This window comes from Oryx dammah, unplaced genomic scaffold (assembly GCF_014754425.2).
Source record: "Oryx dammah isolate SB20612 unplaced genomic scaffold, SCBI_Odam_1.1 HiC_scaffold_28, whole genome shotgun sequence".
Lineage (NCBI taxonomy): Eukaryota > Metazoa > Chordata > Mammalia > Artiodactyla > Bovidae > Oryx > Oryx dammah.
Genome location: NW_024070212.1, coordinates 80,012,958 through 80,026,096, shown reverse-complemented (window position 1 = coordinate 80,026,096; position 13,139 = coordinate 80,012,958). Strand labels below are relative to the sequence as shown.

The 13,139-nt window shown below is 35.7% G+C and overlaps 1 protein-coding gene across 12 annotated transcripts in view; it reads right to left on the bottom strand.

Moving 5' to 3' along the window:
- LOC120857049 (integrin subunit beta 3 binding protein) overlaps positions 1-13,139 on the bottom strand; it is a 100,854-nt gene that overhangs the window by 10,036 nt on the left and 77,679 nt on the right. For 5 of the 12 annotated variants that reach the window (XR_005719555.1, XM_040232681.1, XM_040232682.1 and 2 more), the window contains 3 exons: positions 12,150-12,228; positions 11,679-11,772; positions 11,195-11,254 (listed from right to left, as the gene is read on the bottom strand). Coding sequence is in view for 9 of the 12 variants with exons in the window: in XM_040232681.1 (XP_040088615.1) it covers positions 11,195-11,254; positions 11,679-11,772; positions 12,150-12,228 (233 nt within the window). In the remaining 3 variants the exon portion in view is untranslated. The remainder of the gene's footprint in view (positions 1-11,194; positions 11,255-11,678; positions 11,773-12,149; positions 12,229-13,139) is intronic. The other 7 variants (XM_040232684.1, XM_040232683.1, XM_040232689.1 and 4 more) reach the window with 3 other exon arrangements.

Genomic DNA, 13,139 nt, shown 5'->3' with positions numbered 1-13,139 from the left:
CTGCAATGCAGAAGTTGCAGGTTCAATCCCTGGGCTGGGAAGATCTGGAGAAGGAAATGGCAACCCACTCCAATATTCTTGCCTGGAAAATCCCATGGACAAAGGAGTCTGGTGCAAAGTTCATGGGGTCGCAAAAGAGTGAGACACAACTTGGTGACTAAACAACAGTGAATGGGAAAGGTAGTTATTAAGCTAATTTTATTTAATTTTAAAATTTTTGGCCACACTGCATGGCTTGCAGGATCTTAGTTCCCTGATAGGGACTGAACCTAGGCCCCGGCAGTGAAAGCACCGAGTCTTAACCACTGGACTTCAGGGAATTCTTCAAGCTAATTCTTGTATATAATCCACAAGGAAAATATCACCAGTCCCACTTTACAGTTAAGGTTTTGGGAAACCAAGTGCCTTGTTTAAGGCCACACAGCTAAGTAGGTAGTACTGGTGCTGGACATCTAACCCAAATCCCATTCTCTGTTACGACGCCAGGCCCTGCAAAGAAGCGTCATCAGTTGATCATGGTTGCCAAGACAGCTGTGTCGAGAAAGATTCTGAGGCCAGATTCAGGTCCAGAAAAAATCAACACTTTGATCAATGTGACACATATCATAGCACAGGAGCAGGGAGCAGCAGTATGTTGGTCATCTCTACACGGCCATACTAGTTATAGAGATGAAGATCTCAGGACACAAATTAAAAGAAGTTTAGATACGGTGATGCAGTTCATGAGCAATATTTTGACAATTCATTTTTCACATAGCAATTATATTTTATTCTTTCTAAAGCATATTTTAGATTGTTACTTCTTTAATAATCTTCATGGGTTCATTTCTGCCTAAAGAATAAAGTCTGAACTTACTAGCCTGGTGATCATAACTGTCAATGATGTGTCTGGAACCTACTGTTCAGTTGCTCTGCTCTGCCTTTTCTGTTCTCAATGTTCTCCCTGCCCAGAATAGTTTACAGAGGCCATCAAAATTACCCATTTTTCAAATTCCAACTTCCTACTAAAATACAAAGCTTCCATTACGAGGGCCTGGAGGGCCCTCTGTTAGAGATTGTGCAGAGTGGAATAACTAGAACTGATTTTAAAATCATGAACCCTTAAATAATGACCTAATCACTCCATCTGTATTTCATGTATTTCCATACTGCTTACTCTTCACTTGTTACTTAAGAGTAGGGAAGAATTTTTACACTCCTCATTCTGAAGAGGAAGAAACGTCTGTCAACTCTTCTGCTTCCAGTAGCCCACGGAAAAGTGACAAATTTGACTGACTGACGTCCAGAATACCAGACCACGTTTTACAAGCCATATTCAGTCAGTATTCTCACGCAGCGCTCTTGCGCCCTGCTATTTAGTTTCCCTTTCACCGTCTGTCTACTCTCAAATCCAGTGCGCCTTTGCTCTTCTTAATTTCATGCTGTAAGGAGAGCAGCCCATTCACTCTCTTTTCTGCAACCAAGCATGCAAGGCAGGTCTGCAGTCTTTACTGTTATAGAGGCACATGGACATGGATCTATTTAAAGATGTAGCTTTCTCCTCAGGTCAGGAGAGCACCTAGGTTTTAAGATTTGCATTCAATATGGAAGAGAGGGAGGGCTTCCCTGATGGTTCAGCAGTAAAGAATTTGTCTGCAATGCAGGAGAGGCAGGTTTGATCCCTGGGTCTGGAAGATCCCCTGGAGGAGGAAATGGTGACCCACTCCAGTATTTTTGCTTGAAAAATCCCATGAACAGAGGGAACCTGGTGGGCTACAGTCCATGGGGTCTCAAAGAGTCAGACATGACTGAGCACTTCTGTCCAGCAGCATTTCTTCCATCTATGGGAGAGAGAAGTTTCCACTTCTGCCTTAGTCCACATTAGTACTCCAAGCTTCTACCAGAGGGCCTGCCATATTGGAGGTTATTAAGTCCTCCACTAATCAAGTTGATACCTTGATCCTCAATGGATTCATAATCCTTTTTTATACTTGCTATGGGCCAGAATCCTGGAAAGACGAATCTGAACTTGTTATCACCTGCTTGCTTTATCTGGTAACTTACATCCTCAGTTTGAATACTAGATGGGCAGTATGCAAAGGGCTTTGTTTATACAAAGCCTCACACTTTTGCTAACCAAGTGATTTACATTGTTTCTAGAAGATTTAACTCAGCATCCCCTGCAGTATTCCTAGTTAACATTAGTCAAAATCATGCTTTCTCGGAGGCTTCCCTGGTGGCTCAGATGGTAAAGAATCTGCCTGCAAATGCAGGAGACTGGGTTTGATCCCTGGATCAGGAAGATCCCCAGGAGAAGGGAATGGCTACCCACTCCAGTATTCTTGTCTAGAGAATACCATGGACAGAGGGGCCTGGAGGGCTACAGTTCGTTGGGTTGCAAAGAATCAGACATGACTGAAAAACTAACACTTTGCTGGTCTTCATTCTGTCTATGGCCTATGGGTTGCTGTCTCCCTTATTCTGCTGCTGCTAAGTCGCTTCAGTCGTGTCCAACTCTGTGCAACCCCATAGATGGCAACCCACCAAACTCCCCCGTCCCTGGGATTCTCCAGGCAAGAACACTGGAGTGGGTTGCCATTTCCTTCTCCAATGCATGAAAGTGAAAAGTGAAAGTGAAGTCACTCAGTCGTGTCCGACCCTCAGCAACCCCATGGACTGCAGCCTTCCAGGCTCCTCCGTCGATGGGATTTTCCAGGCAAGAGTACTGTAGTGGGTTGCCATTGCCTTCTCCTCCCTTATTCTAACATTGTTTTTATAAAGGCTTCACTTTTTAAAGGCTTCCAGAGTGAATTAATATGGGGTGCTTATGCTCACTGAACAAAATTGGTCAGGAGGAATAATTACTGAGGTGTAATAGGGCAGAAGCTGATGTGTAGACAGGGAATTTGGTCACACAGTGGTGTTAGGGGTATCACAACTATCAGAGGTTTCTAGGGCATAGGACAAGGTCAGGAAGTTTAATATCCTCTCTTAGTTATACCAGTTGGGCAGCTGTGACAAATCCATAAAAGAAGAACACGGAAGAGAAGGATCTGTGGAAGCCTAGTGTAAGGAAACTCATAAGCAGGTTTTGAAAGATTAGTAAAATTTTGATGATGGGGGAAAAGGTATGTCAAGTAGAGGAGACAAGAACAAAAGTAAGGAAATGAGAAAGGGATGTTCTAAGGAATGTGTTCAGGAATGAATGGCAAATCTGGAGTAACTGAGACACACAAATTAGAAAGGTAAGCTGTGGTCAGATCAGGGAGAGTTCTAAACAATGGTATAAATTTGGATTTTACGACAAATATGGTGGAGTGATACTTTCGAAATCATAATTCGTTCAGTAGCAGGACAGGCTGTAGGGAAACAAGAACAAAGAGCACAGAGGCAGGTTACAATGAGGATGCAAGTAATCTGGATGAGAGCTAATGAAGGAATAAACCAGTGTAGTGTACATGGAAAGGAGAAGTAATGTTCTGGGAGTGATACAACTTGGTATCAGTTTGGATGTGGGGACAAAAAGAGAGACAGAATTGTAGTTTTCAGCTCTATCACCGGATGAATGTAATCCCTAAAAAGGTACAATGAGGGACAATATTGGAGGGGGGAGGGTGAAGTCAGTATATTTGGGGAATAATGTATAGCAGCTGAGATTGTTTATAGCTCAGGAGGAAGGTGACAAATAGATTTGGAAACCATATACACAAAGGTGAGAACAAAAGTGAAGGAATGGATGAGGTCATGAAGAAAGAGTCCAAGGTGAGAGAAAACAATATCAAAAGAACCTAGGGAGGACTTTCCCGGTGGGCCAATGGTTAAGAACCCACAAGCCAATGCAGGGGACATGGGCTCATTCCCTGGTCCAGAAAGATCCCACATCCTGTGGGGCAACTAAGCCCATGCATCACGACTACTGAGCCTGTGTACCTAGAGCCCGTGTTCCAACAGGAGAAGCCACCACAGTGAGAAGCCCACATGGCACAACTAGAGAGCAGGCCCCACTCACTGCAACTAAAGAAAACCTGGGTGCAGCAACGAAGACCCGGTGCAGCATACATAAATAAATAAGAATTTTAAAAATCCAGGGAAATGTCTACAAGGTAGTCAAATGCATTCAACTGTTATTTCTCTGTAGGTTAACCTTAATTCTTTTAAGTCTTTTGAAAGTACTACTCAAATTAAAGACTCAGAAAAACACCCCTAACATATGATGATCTTTACTAGAATCCATGAACACAAAGCTATTCTCAGTATTCTTAACATTCCCCAATATCATTCATTAATGAGACTGTCCTATATTAAATGTGTATATTCATCTGCCAAAGGTATAACTGTGACTATATATGTATGAAATGTGTATTTATGATCACCATCCAATAGTTTGATGGATTTCCATGGGTCAGAAATTTTATAAAACACTTAACCTTACAGTGAATGACTGTGTATTTGTATATATATTGTATATGTAATAGAATCTAAAACTTTTGACCAATTATGAAACCTGACATTCACCGATTACTACTGTGTAGTGGGCAATTAATTAGCACACTAATTAATGAATTAATATGCAATTATTCACTTAATCAACTCAGCACATTTCCAAATCCACTGACTTGTTATATCTTGTTCGGTCTGATGTGCCCTACAGAAACTATAACCTACCTGTCACTGTTAAGTTAGCTATTTTTACTCAATTAAGGGCCTTCTTTATACTCACTAAAAATATGCCCTCTTTGAAAGCTAGCCTGGCAAGCTCAGTAGTATTCTCTTTCAACTGGCCTCTAACTCATAGATCTTGTCAGATTATTTTCCTATTATTTATAAGAATAGATTAAATATAATTTTAATTAATGCATCAAAGCTCATGTCCCTATTTTCTTTACAGACAATACCAAATTTGATAATACAATTAAAATGTTTTGAACTGAAAGAAAAACAGTGAAACATAACAAGGGTAACCTTAATTATAAAGGTGAAACTACCTAAGTTTAAAATGGTTTTAAGGAATTCAAGTGGTCAAGATCATATAATTCTATATGAAAGAAAAAAGATTATTTCCAGAAAACAGTGTAAAGTAAGTTGTCATAGTATATGATGCAGAATAAATGCTTAATCAAAATGAAATTAAAATAAAGAGCTTAAACAAAGTTTTATTTTACATTATAAATAAAAGCTTTGGGGCTATAAATTCTTGTTTTAACATCCTACAGATTTGCCTGATTCTGTTTTAGAATGTACATTTAAAAATTCAGGATGAAAACTACCAAGAAACTCATTATTATAATGTGTGGTTATGTTTTATTGTAATTACTCATCTTTTATACTAGATTCTATAATCCTGAGAGCAGGACTATGTCTGTCTCATTAATTAGTGTATCCACAATGCTAGAACAGTGCCTGGCTCCTAGTAGGCATTCAATAAATATTAAATGAATGAGGCATGTAAGGAAATAGCCATTTATATCTATTTGAAAATATCTAGATAATTCCTTTAAAAAAATTCTTAGAGTGGCCATTCATTTTTGTTCATTCACTGAACATGTATTGTGGACCTTCCATCCAGGTTCAATACTACGGTATAGAGATAAGACTTTGTCTGTTTGCCAAGGAGAGAAGTCCACAGAGACAGCCGTGTAACCAGACAATTACAATACACTACAACATGGTACATTTATAAACATTCAGACAAATGCTGTAGGAAACTAGAAGATGAAGCAATTTATTTTTTACCTAGGTTATCCGGGGAGAGTTTCAAAGAATGTGATGTTGAAGGCTGACCTTACGGAATGATCAAGAGTTTGCTAGAAAGAGAAGGAAAACAGTGTAGTCCAGGTAGAAAGGGAGGTCACAGAGAAGCCTGGAGTCCTGAAAGAGAGATTCCAGAGGACTAAACCATATGGTATAGAGTGTGAAGGAAAAAGACCCTTTCTTCCTATGTGAAGTCTGAGGTAGAGGAAAAAAAAATCATCCACTATTTACTGATTGCCAAAGTCCTGCTTTTAACTATATAATTAATTATATAACACTATAAATATCTGCTTTATGATTATGTAGAGGTGTTTAAAATACATAAACCACTTAGAGAATTTCTCTAACGCTCTGAGGAGCGTTTCTAACTACTCTAAGAGTTCAAGTGGAAAAAAATGTTCATCTGCCAGGTGACATAAAGCCAATCTCTACTGAATGTGCCAGAATAATTTTTCTCCACCTCAAGAACAGTTAGTCTTCGGTCTGTTCATTACTGTCTTTTTATAGTATTTTTATTTAATAAAACCTATTAAGACTACCATACAAATCTCTTTACTTATGCTTTTATCTTTTAACTGATCAATTTTTATATTGCTGACATCCCTTCTTCACCATTTGCTCATTTAAAAATTCATAGTATGTGAGATATGTCTCTGGAGAAAATGTCTATAAAATTTGTTACAGCTGGCAAATGTGTATGAGTCAGTGATAGCACATGACTAAATGCTTCACAGAAAATAAAATTTGTTTCTGCAGTAAGCAGAACTGTTTAAATGTTATTTATTTTTATGTTTCAAAGAAAATATATTGTGAAGTGCTGCATTGATTTAATACGCAACAATGTCTGTGTACACGCTGTAGAAGGAAAATTTATGAAACCTTTGCACAACTCCTTTAATTGAATTTTCCAAATCTCTCACCACACACAAATAATCAATATCTTCTGCAGAGAAAACCAGTCAGAATTATTACAGTCTTCCGTTTCAATTTTGTTGTCATCAGCACATACAGAGCACCTGGATATTTGTAACGTCTGATAGCAAGTTATTTACACCTCTTAAACACATAATTGCTATTAAGTGAGTTAAAATCTATGGTGTAAAAGTTTAACTGATTATTTAAAAGATAAAAGCACCACACTTTTAGTAATATATAAAAAGATTAAATCATAGGAAAATTATTTAAAAAGCTTTGGAAAATAATAAACCAGTTTGTGTTTCCCTAAATCCTAGACATATCTCAAGTAAGCAGTTGAAATATAGCCCCCAAACAGTGAGGAACGGTGTAAAGCACAAGCATTAACAGTAACAAGAGGAAAAGGTATGACCCACATACAGGAGAAGTGATAACTGAATTTGTATAAAGAGTTTAGGACTACAGTTGTACATTAATGTGTATTTGTGTTACCAAAATTAACATCTCTACTTTCTAGCTCTAAATAAACTAATTTTAAAAGCACAGTGGAATTTTTGTTGTTTCCTCTAAAATTCATGTCTAAACTTCAAACCTGTGTTTTTAATACTGGAGTATTTGTCTGAAAAAAGACACTGCTTCATGTTAAGCTATAACAGAAAAAAATAAAACGGAAGCAGTTTTCTAGGAGTAAAAGTATTTAGCTGATATGATGAATACTTTTTCAAGACTGAGTGGGGGAAAGAACAACATATTTTTAAGTTAAAAAATACTTCAGTGGGTGGTTAGAATGAAAAGGCAATATCAAACTATTTGTATAGTCTTAAACAAGAAGGAGTTTAAAATTTGTCCTCTGGATCAAGAATTTGAAACCCTCAAAAATCCTATAACCAAAAGGAATTTTACAATGTAAGAAGACAGTAATTTAGTTAAAGAAAATCAGAAAATTTATAGTTGGCATTTTTTTCTTTTTAAGGCCAGAGCTAGAAATTTTAAAATATTTAGTATTACAGACAGCTGAAACAATCAACCTTTTTAAACAATATAAAGTTCAGATGGTTACATTTCTTTTAAAATATGCATATTTCAACCTACACAATTATTCTCAAAACAGATAAAATATGTTTTGGACTGAAGCTAAGTGTCTAGATTTCATATCTTGGCAAATGCTCTACAATTTGCTTACATTCTTTTAAAAAACATTTTGTTTACTGGAAGTACTAGTCATGGACAAACAATGATGGTATTTTTTAATATCTCCAGAAAAAATGAAAATACTCAGTATCATATAATGCCACCTATTGTCTCAGGAATATCTGTAACAAGTTGTTTTATGCAGAGGTTGACTATGTAAAGTAAATAAATTTCATGCCTTCTCATGTGATGATAATGTGACAGTCCTTCTGTATCAACCCATTGAATGGTCATATGTTTTAAATCTTCAGCATAACAAATTAAAAATAATTTTGAAAATTCACATCCAAATATAACAGAAAAAACCTTTCATTTTATTATTTTTGTAATAGTCATAAAGCCAATATTATTACGGAAAGTGAAGACAGGCTTACTTCTTAAGTAACTGAAAAAAGGAAAGAAGCCTTCTTTTGTTTAAGAAATCTATATTCCGTAAGGAGGTCTTCTTTATTCACACGCTTTATCAAGTCATTCCCTAATTTGCAAGGTCCAGTTTTGAAAATTATGAAAATCTCATTGCACCTTTTAATGTTAATGTGGATGTTTTAAATTTCCATGGAATAGGTTATACAAAGCCTTAGAATGTGTCTCAGATGTCTATTTAAAACACTAGAGTCTTATCTTTACAATTATACTTCTCTGAGTATAATAAAAACTACAACTGCTGCTAAACAAATCAGCAGTAAAATGAAAAAAATAAATAGAACTAAAGGATTAATTCAAAGGCACAATGACAAAATAAATGCTGGAATTCTCCTGGTATTGTCTATTTTAACTATTCTAGGAAAATTTGACAAGAATCTGAAGGAAAAAAATCTGAAGGACATTCTTCTGATAGTGAAATAAATAATGTGTTTACTCTCATTTTCATTAATTACTAATATAACAAATCTAAAACATATTAAAAACATATTAGCTGATTTTTATATTATGTAATTTCTAACTATATAATTTCTAATATTATGGAGATTCTCACAACATTTTAAAATTTAAATAATTCTAGGTAACAACACAGTAAAAGAAAAGTAAAGGAGAAATTTCTGTAAAAAGCTGATGGCTACATCCCCAAATAAGGAATATGTAAAGCATATTAGTTTGGACTGTCAAAAAAACTAACAAAGTCCTGTTAAAATGAATGTATGAATAGAAGGGGGTGAAAGTTAATTTGGCAAAGAAATTTACATATAATGTGCATGTTTTGGCGTGCATCATCTTTAACCAAAAAAAAACCCCACCCAAATTAAAAATATATATACATTAGGAACTGGAGGAAGAAAACAGGGAAAAGCATTCTGTAAAATGCTTTTGAATCTTACCTCAAATTCAAATTAGAAACAAAAAGCTTCAATCTATTTTCCAGGCAATATTAATATAAAAAATAAGATTAAAAACTAATGAAGATTTGAATACCTAAGTGAGTATAAAGAGTCAATGTAGCTCTTGCCAAGAAACAAAATGGAAAATGACTTCTATATTCTCATATATATAATATATATTACCATATAGTTTATATTATATAAATATTATATTTTTAATGTATATTAGCTTAGTTAGCTCAGTTTACATTTAAACCACAACAAATAACCAATGCTTATCAGAACCTTTAAAACATGATTTAGTGATACAATCTCCTCTATGCATGAAGAAACACTCAGCTCTCAGGGGAAACCTGGTAATGGGCAAGTCAGTTTTAATGCCTAAACTACTAGAAAATAGATTTAAGGCTGATTCATGCAGAAACATACAAAGAATCCCGATGTATTGGATAACTGAAAGGAGGTGACTGTTTTAACACGTGAAAATAACTTTAATGTCTTAATACACATTTACAGAAGAAAATTAATACTTTGGAGAAATTTTTTCCCATTAATTATTAGCAGTGACAGTTCATCTATTTGTTCTATAATTTTCCCTTCCTCATTCTTCAAAACTGTTGGCAAAAGCCTAATGTAAAGCCCAATTCTAATTAGCTCTAGGAAATTAACAGATTAAAAAAAAATTACACCATTGCTATTGAATACATAAAAGAAAGATTTTCTCTAGTTGAGAAATAATAAATATTCCAATTTCCCATTATGATCCTCTAAAACTTGTCAAGTCAGTAGAGATTAAAATCATTGAAAGCTAGTTACACATTATAATCAAGATACACTGCACTGGAGAGAAATGACAATCCTTTTCTAGGAAAGAGCTGCTTATATGCACCTAAATTCTACAGATCCTAATGGGAGGTAGCTGTCCAACCGAAGGGCCCAGGAAGCCTGTTCAGATATCTTCCCACATGAGTTTTGGAGGAGTTTTTCCATAACTGCTACCCTGCCATGACCCAGTTGGCCTCTGGAACTGACCAGCAGGGAATCCCAGCTCTTCCTCCTACAAACTCATCGCTAACTTTGTTAAAGATCCTAAACACAGACTAAATTGGTTGAGTTATGTCTTATGTTTGAACCTGAGAGCTGGGATGACTGGATGCTTTCATTTGTTTTAGGAAGACACAACACAGAAAAATACAAAGACCACACTTTTTGACGTGAGACTGGTTTTCAGTTGGAATCCCTGCTCTGACACTTAGGCAGCAGTATCTTTTGGCAAACTACTCAACATTTTATTGTGTCTTTGTTCCTTATCTATAATGACAATAACAGCTATCCTACAGGGTTGTTGTATACATCTGCTGATCCTAGTGTTGAGAACATAGTAATTATTAGTCCTCAACAAAGGGAAGTCACTGGTACTCAAAAATGTTAGACTACGACATGGCTACCCACTTCAAGGTCTACCACCCTCCGTTTGCAGAGATTGCCAAATGGCATTCATGTCAGTAATGTTAAAATGATCTCTCAAGTTGGTCTAGTGGCTTTAATATTTTATAGTCTGTGATTATTTTGCTTACTAAGGTGTGAATGTGCATGTGTTACGGGAACTTAAAGTCTCCTAATTTAGTTTCCCATAGTGTGAAGTGCTCAGAGGTATAAGAGTTCACAGTAGGGCAAATGTTATTAAAAATCTCAGAACACTGCCTACAAAGTAACTTTTTATGTTTTGTGTATCTTTCTATATCACCATTAAAATCTGCCATATATAATGCATTACTGCCCCATCTGTCTGTATTTTCAAAAAGAACTTTTAATAGAAGAAATAACTATAACTCTTAACCTAAAAACTGTATTTCAAATGTATAATCATCAGGAAAACTGATTTTACTAGACATGGTCTTCTGCTAAATGCAGTATAATGTTTTTCAAATGAGATTGGTGGTCTTTTAAAAGAATAACTAGAAAAGGGCTCATGACAATTGGTTGAAATGGTAAAATGAGATGAAAGGATCTCTTTATACAATAAACTAAGAACTCTTTACCTTTGTTGGGAAGTCCTGAATTCTTCTTTTTAAATAGTTTTTGTTTTATTACGTTAGTCACTAAAGGAAAAAAAATTAATATGGGTATTAATCATTTCTCAATTTGGAAGAAACAACTTCAAAAAAAACCAATACATATTTTTATAAGTGAAAGTGAAGCCGCTCAATTGTGTCCGATTCTTTGTGACCCCATGGACTGTAGCCTACCAGACTCCTTTGTCCATGGGATTTTCCAGGCAATAGTACAAAATGCAATACCTTATACATTATGTAAAGAATGAGAACTACATAAAATAAGCCTAATACAAGTTACCAAGGAACACTCTTTCCCTCACATTCAAGAAGAATCCCTGAAACAATACATCCTAGCAAAAGATATGTGGTTTTCAGTTCTAAGTTTACAAATAAGCAATAGAGAGAAACTCATTAAAAACTCATAAATTAGGAGTGGGGGGACAAAAAAAAACTCAAAAATTTCTCTTACTTAGTTCTTTTGTTTTCTGCATTTCTCTTTTAAAGACACATGATGTATGGGGGATACCAATGAGATTTTCAAGCTCTTTACTGCCCTTCAAAGCCTAAAAGAAAGGCATTTTAAATGAGTTAAGTTCTCTATAAATATAATACCACTGACAACTCTAGTGAAAATACAGTACACTGCTTCCTTTCTCTGAAAAACTTAAACTCTGTGATAATGAAATTTAACTTTTTCTGGTAGGTTAACTAAAGCCCTAAAATCTCTGAATAAAACCAACCTATTAACTACAAAGACAAAACATAATGATAAATTTACTTTTCAATGTGAAGTCAGGTATTACTAAAATATTATGGTTAATTAATGTTCACGTAAGAAATGAATATATCTTCTGTAAACTCTTTCCAGGATTGGATTCTCCTATTCTTTTTCTAATGGGGTAACAGAAATATTAAAAATTATATGCCAAAAAAAGCAAACCTGTATACTACTTAAATTTTGCATTATTTCCATGAATTCTTCTGATGATTTTTCAACTTTAGATAGCAACATCATGAATCTGTGAATGAAAAAAAAAAAATTCAGTAATGTCAAGCAGTTGAACATGGCAAGTCATTTTCAAAGCTTTAATTCTTTTAAAAGAATTTTATATTCAGTTTTTATCATTTTCTTTGCATTTTTCAAAGTGTTAAAAGATGTAAATGCTCCTCTTTCGGCTTTCACTCCTTTACAAACAATATATTTTACCAACCATCCTATTCTTTGGCATTTCACTTTCTCATCACCACTGAGCAATGGGAAAGAAGAGATATATAGTTGGCTTGTCCTTTCTCCTTCATACCATTTTGAAAGAACAAATACACCACCATCACCTTATTTACTAGGCAGAAAGTGAAGAGGAACTAAAAAGCCTCTTGTTAAAAGTGAAAGAGGAGAGTGAAAAAGTTGGCTTAAAGCTCAACATCCAGAAAACTAAGATCATGGCATCCGGTCCCATCACTTCATGGCAAATAGATGGGGAAACAGTGGCTGACTTAATTTTGGGGGGCTCCAAAATCACTGCAGACGGTGACTGCAGCCATGAAATTAAAAGACATTTACTCCTTGGAAGGAAAGTTATTACCAACCTAGATTAGCATATTCAAAAGCAGAGACATTCCTTTGCCAACAAAGGTCCATCTAGTCAAGGCTATGGTTTCTCCAGTAGTCACGTATGGATGTGAGAGTTGGACTGTGAAGAAAGCTGAGGGCCGAAGAATTGATGCTTTTGAACTGTGGTGTTGGAGAAGACTCTTGAGAGTCCCTTGGACTGCAAGGAGCTCCAACCAGTCCATTCTAAAGCAGATCAGTCCTGGGTGTTCACTGGAAGGAGTGATGCTAAAGCTGAAACTCCAATACTTTGGCCACCTCATGTGAAAAGTTGACTCACTGGAAAAGACCCTGATGCTGGGAGAGATTGGGGGCAGGAGG